The sequence below is a fragment of the Rissa tridactyla genome, chromosome 5 (assembly GCF_028500815.1).
Source record: "Rissa tridactyla isolate bRisTri1 chromosome 5, bRisTri1.patW.cur.20221130, whole genome shotgun sequence".
In the NCBI taxonomy this organism is placed as follows: Eukaryota; Metazoa; Chordata; class Aves; order Charadriiformes; family Laridae; genus Rissa; species Rissa tridactyla.
In genome coordinates, this window is record NC_071470.1 from 76,702,246 (window position 1) to 76,708,828 (window position 6,583).

The 6,583-nt window shown below is 47.1% G+C and overlaps 1 protein-coding gene across 1 annotated transcript; it reads left to right on the forward strand.

Annotated features, from left to right (window-relative positions):
* The first annotated feature begins 976 nt into the window (after positions 1-976).
* On the forward strand, positions 977-2,632 carry STBD1 (starch binding domain 1). Its single transcript, XM_054203913.1, has 2 exons — positions 977-1,250; positions 1,384-2,632. Exons 1-2 carry the CDS (start codon positions 992-994, stop codon positions 2,178-2,180), a joined length of 1,056 nt encoding a protein of 351 aa, XP_054059888.1. The 5' UTR covers positions 977-991; the 3' UTR covers positions 2,181-2,632.
* The last annotated feature ends 3,951 nt before the right edge of the window (positions 2,633-6,583 follow it).

Genomic DNA, 6,583 nt, shown 5'->3' on the forward strand with positions numbered 1-6,583 from the left:
CTACCCTAACTCCTCCTCTGGTGTTAATCTTTGGTGTTAATAGTCTACACTGATAAACATTTTCAGTTTGTCACTCCAGAATTACCAATTCAAAATACAAAGTCATAAGCTACATTTACTAAATTTCTTTGTTTCCTAGTAAGATTTATCTGTATAACCTTTTAATTTTGAAACAGAATTTGACATCATCTCTTCAAAAGGAAACTCAGGTAGTAAAATGAGGGTAAATTAAAATAAACATCAAATACCCTCCGCGCTAATGGACTCTGAGGTCCCGGTAGTCCAAACAAGCTTCCTGAGCATAATACGGAAGACAGGAGAGCAGAACAATGTTAAGAAATCCAATTGTAGTCATTAGAGTATGATGCAGAAGTTACAAAATTAGTAGTAAATTCATCTCACTTCTCAGGGATACCAGAGAAAGTCTGGATTTTCATCAGCACAAGCATTAAAAGTACAAGCAAATGAGTCACCCTCAGCACACCTGTTAGAGCATATAAATCTAAGCCCACTGGTTCTGCTGGGATGAAACTTCATAAACCTCCGCAGTTACTACAGCTCCAATGCTTGCTTTCATACAAAAATAGTTAAGAAACTCCAGCATTCGGTTCTCAACTTTTGCATGTCACCTCCCTTCATTTTTGCATTATCTGTAGTTCAAAACACTTGCAGCGCAGCGACCTTGTGCAGAGACAAAATGAGGACAGAGAAGGGAAAAAAGGGAGAGACGGCAAAGAGGAGGGGATGCGGAGGGAAGAGAAAGCAAGCCTTTCAACTTTTTCTCGCCTAACTTGCGACTTTTTTAACTCTGACCTGCCTTTGCTCTGCCTTTTAACTCTGACCAGCCAGGCGCCATGGGGAGCCCCCTCCCGCCCCGGCGGCGGCTCCTCCCCGGGGCCGGGGCCCGCCTTAAAGCGGCTCCGGGCGTGGTGGTGGCGGCGGGGAGGGGGACGGACGGGAACGGCGGTGGCCCCGCTGCCAGCGCTCGGCCATGGCCCGCGACCGCGGCCCTCCCGTGCTGCGGCAGCCCGCCGCCCCGCCGCGCTTCCCGCCGGCCGCCGCCGCCGCCTCCGCCTCCCTCCCCGCCGAGGCCCGCGGCTGGGGCTGGCTGTGGCCGGGGCTGTGGCCGGCGCTGGTGGTGGGGCTGCTGGCCGCCCTGGTCGCCTGGCTGTGGTACGGTGACGGGCGAGGCGAGGAGGGAGGCGGCGAGGGGTCCCCGCAGGCGAGGGGCGAAGCGGCGGCGGCCACAGGTACCGGGCGGGGTGGTGCGGGGTGTTCGGTGTGTCTGGGTCTGCCCGAGCCTGCAAGTGAGGGCTTGGTTTGCTGCCGCTGGGCTTATCTGCCTTGTTTAAACCATTCCTGTTTGAATAATGTCGTTTTTAGAGGCGACCGGCGAGCAAGCGCTGCTGGAGACCAAGGCTGCTGCCGTGGCCAGCCCTCGGAAGGCAGGAGAGGATCTGGCGGCTGTTCCAAGGAAAGAGCTTAACCATGTTTCAAGCAGCCGAGACTCAGACAAACCTCTGGAGATGGAGCAGCTGCTCCCGAAGCAGGGTGCCACCGACACCAGGGAGCATCCAGCCGATGGGCACGGCTGCCAGGCAGGCAAGTTGAGAGGCCCGATGGGACAGGCAAGTGATGGATGGTGCATGATGAACTTGGCAGGAGCCTCTGATGGTGTTTGTAAGGGCAGAAGCGAGGAGCAGCCGGGTCAGCCAGCTGAGAGCATGGACCATGAAGAATGGGAAGTTCTTTCGGAGCACCTGGCCTGGGAGGAGGCTGGCAAGAACGGCAGCGTGGAAGACCCCGAGAGCAAGGAATGGGAACAAGGAGACTGCCCCGATGGGGACTCGAGAGCAAAGAGAGTTGCGGCTGTGCCCCCCATGTTTCAAAATATCCACGTGACTTTCCGCGTACACTACATCACCCACTCTGACGCTCAGCTGATTGGTGTTACTGGTGACCACGAGTGTCTTGGCCAGTGGCACAGCTACGTTCCCCTCAAGTACGACAAGGATGGCTTCTGGTCCGAATCCATTAGTTTGCCAGTAGACACCAAAGTGGAGTGGAAATTTATCTTGGTGGAGAACGGGAAGGTCAGACGTTGGGAAGAATGCGGTAATAGGACCCTGGTGACTGAACACGAAGATAAAATTGTTCATCGGTGGTGGGGACACCATTAATGGGATTTTGGAAGCCGCTTATCTGATGGCAAACCTGCTTAATCACAGAGCCCCTAAACTTTACCCCTTCTTCGGCAGGAGACCTCCTCAAACACAGGGCTCTCCAAATTCCTTGTCAAACCTGGTGAAACTGCATGCGCAGCAGATCTCTGCCATGCCCTTCAGTAAATCATTTGGCCACCTGAAAAATGAACTTCAAACGTGTGCAAGGTAGGCTATGAAGGCACAAGCAGCATTCCAAACAGCTGCCTGTCCGGGGAGATCTGGACCCTGGACGTGAGTTTGCGTTGCTTTGAGTGGGGCTGGGGGATGCATCTTTGTACTGACTGCTTAGGGCTTTTGAAGCACGCTAGGAAGTGTGGTTACCTACACTGTAGTAGCAACTTAAGTGTTCTAACTTATGTATTAATAAACAATAAACACTTTCAGACTGACAGTCCGTTACAACTTGACCAGCGAACTGACTCATTTTAGTAACTTGTGATGGAAGCGAGTTACCTACCTGCGATCTTAGTGCTAAAGAATTCCTGAAAAGTGGCTGGTGCTCTTTGGAATAACAAAGTGTTAACCCAAAAGCACGTCATTCTCTACCCCCTACTATCCAGGCAGCACCAGACAGGTTTTCGGTCAGATCATCCTGCTGAGAGGAGAGCAAAGGTCAGAAAGGGCTGTCTGGGCTTAATGAATTACTTTGTCGGGGTGGGATCAGGCTTTACAAAAACCTGGACTAGGGAATAGGATTGTTTCTGAAACCGAGTTAGGTGGTATATTCTTCCTAGCTAGGAACAATACCACAGTATTGTAGGCAACTACTAAGCTTAAATTTGTATGTTTGGTTGGTTGGTTTTTTTCAAGACTAGGCTTTTCACCCGAAACTTATTTTAAATTGTGGCCTTCTGGTAAGCCAGATAAAGTAGAATACTTCCAGCTTCAACCAGTTGATATTTTTATATATGAGAGAAGCAGAAAGCTGCTCTGCTTTTCCTATTTTTGGTTACAAGTACACGCTGCTACTTCAGCAAGCTCCTCTTTCCATGGTGAGGAACCTAGCTCTAGCTTACAAATATCACTTCCCTAGAGTCAACTTAGTTTGAAGAGCGCAGTTTTGTAGTTCTGGAAGTGCAGAACTTAGCGCTTTGGTTTGGAACGTTTACTTCAAAAGCACATCGCCGATCTAATTGCCTCTGCTAATTCCTTCCTGCTTTGCACAGCGGAGCAGTCGTGAGTATGTGAAATAGAATGGGTTTTGGTGAGGGACTGGGAGATGAGCTTCAGAGGCTTACCTCCTGCATCTAATGGTTAACAGACATCCAGTTGGTGGGACAATACTAGAGCTGCTGCGAAGATCAAGTGTGAAAAGGTGTTATTGGGACTTCAGCACCAGCTGCTCCGTGAAACGAGTCCACTGAGAGTGGGCTGGGGTGCCTGTTTGTGCAGGCATAGCCACCAAATAGCAAAAGAAAATCTTGGGGGGGGGGGGGCATCAAGGAGAGGGTGAAGAGGGAGACTAAGGCAAATGAGTGCATCGCCAAGGCGGAGTTTTTGTGTTCTCATGTCAGCTCCATCCTCTCCTGACGGACGGAGCTGACAACTCCGCAGGTGGCTGATGCCTCTTCGATGGTATTAAACACAGGCAGACGTGCACACACTAGTCCTCAATTCTCTCAACAGGAAACTAATATGGGACTTAACTTACTACATGAGCTTAAAAGGAAAAGAGGACCTAGTCAGCATGCCCTGGGCTGAAAAATAAATATTAACACGAGGCTCATTTCATTTTAGGGGCTACTGCTTCACTCTAACAAATAATTCTACTGCCTATTATGACTGTTCTTACTGCGTATAAACGGAAAGCTCTGAAGTTCACTCCATGCCATCACCCCTGAGCATTTGTGTGGGTTTCAGTCAGTAACAACTGAAAAGGTAAAATTGTGCTGGAACTAATGGTTCGGTACCTTAATTACATTTTTTTGCACTTAGCTTTTCTAACAATAAATTTAAGTGAACAATGTACCTAATAGACAGAGGTACCGTTGAAATAGAAGCTGATCTTCAGAAATCACTGAAGTCAAAGCAAAACATATTATTTCAAGCTGTTTACAATTCTTTTCCCCATTAATGCAAGCCCTTCAAATAGCGAGATACTGCCAACTTAAAAAGCAACTGTCCAACAGTCACTGCCATTTGAGTGTATTTATACACACATTGTCCGAGAAGATTAACTGTGGTATTGGATTAAGATGTTCACTAGAAAGCCACTTAACCTACACCAGAATAGATTCTCTAATACAATGATCAACGTGTTTCAGACAGGCTAACCCTGAGAAGTCTCTCAAATTAAGAACAATTTTTTTTTTAATTAAACACGCTGCGCTTGAATCCCACAGACAACGCATATAGTCCTCCTGATTGCATCACCTTGCTGAACGCTCAACCAAGGTTTCTACAAAGACCTGCACTGCGCTTTTGCTATAATCTCTAAATTGTTATGCCATTCACATCACTGCATGCCCAGCAGGGTCTGTGCTATGTAAATTTAATGTTATTTGTACGGTGAAAGCAAGAACTCCGGATTTCAGTATTACTGGAGAGGCTGATTAGGATTTTTCTCTACGGTTACAGAGGTGATTCCTCATTATTCAACAATCTGTTCACTCAGGCATGAAGGTGGATTTAAACAAAGTTGCCTTGATGCATAAAAGTGATTATGCTGGAATGGGCTGGTATCTGTCTAACGCAGTGTCCTGGCTGCGAGACCAGTGAAGCTCCATGTGAGAAACAAGTTCATGTTGACACTCCTACATGGATGTAACAGCCTAGCAGCCAGCAGCTCGGGATATCTAAAAGTAAATAACAAACCGTGTCGCTCCCAGCTTGCCAAAGCCAGAAAACTGCAAAAGGCAAAATCTGCCTTTTAAGTTCTCCTGCTCATACTGCCGACAACAAACTCCTGACCAATTAGACAATTTCATTACTTTTAGGTGAAATGCAATCTACTCCTATTTGTGAAGTAGTTCAGTGTACAAATGCTAAACGCTGCACCTGGATGTTAAGCTGAGCAGACAGCCCGAGGCTGGAATGGGTACTGGGCATAAACCAGTTTACAAGTCACATATAGAAACTTGCAGTGCAACTTGTTTGCTTCCTATTCCCTTGGCAGGTGCCTTTCCAAAAACCATGCCCATCCCACATTCTCTCGGGGAGTTAAACTTACTGTTCAGAGTCTCTCAACGTGATCCATTCAACAACAATATTAGGTTGTCGTTAGGTTTTCTCTCTAGGGGGCTGGCTGCCACCTGTGGTGTCCTGCTGTGGTCAAAATTTGCCTAACAGTCCTCCTGTCATCCACCTGTGTGACACGGAATAACAAAGTGCTATTTGTGCTGCAAAGTCCGGGATGTATATAGCTGCTCTAGGGACACGAGACCCTTTTGCCTCCCCAGGCCAATTCCCTCCCTTCTGCTGGTGGCAGGGAGGAAGCCCAGACCTGTTCCCAAACCCGCTGGATTCCAGCACAAGGATGTTAAGCTGCCTTTTTGCTCGGCAGCTCTCTCTTCTCTCTTGGCTATTTGTACCTCTCCACCTGCTCCCTTCTGTTTTCACAGGGCTACAGTTTTTTGAAACTCTTTTTAGCTTTGCTCCTTGAACACGACTGAGAGCGCACTTTTCATTGACCTTTTCCACCCTGCTGGGCTATGGGGTAAATACACACTCTCATTCTCTACACCTCACCCTTTTCTTATGGAAACTTTGGTAGTCAAATATATACATATATATATATATACACACACATATATATGTGTAGTGCCAAATACATATAACAAGTCCAAACTGTGGTACACAAGCCACCTGAAATGATCTTGTCAGTTTCAATGCAACCAATTCCTAGGAAAGCAGAGATGTCTTTATTAACATTTTGACTAAGTTTGCAACACTGTTGCAAAAAATGACACAATCAGTATGAAAAAATGCCAGGAAATAGACAATTACCTGAATTAAACCAAACCAGTGTCGATAGTAACTGAAGACAGCTTAGGAACAACTCACTAATCTCTTCTTCCCCCACAACAACACCTCAAACTAAGAAAACACCAGCGATTTGATCTACTCTGAATATAGTTCTGTTGCTTTAAAGTCAATAAAGCCCAGCTTGTGTCTGCATGGCTTGTGCTCATGAAGCTGCTTTTGCTGAGCCTGTAGCTCACCTTGTAGCTGTAGCTACAAATCATTCTGTTTGGACAAAATCACCAGGTAAGCTCCTTGAATTCAAGCATGGCATTCCATGCTGCCGCAAATCCAAGGCAATAATTGCTTTTCAAAAAGCAGATCATGAGGAAAAACACGAAAATACTCGTCAAAATATGAGTGCTATGCTTACAAAGGTAATCCCAAGGCAGACTGTG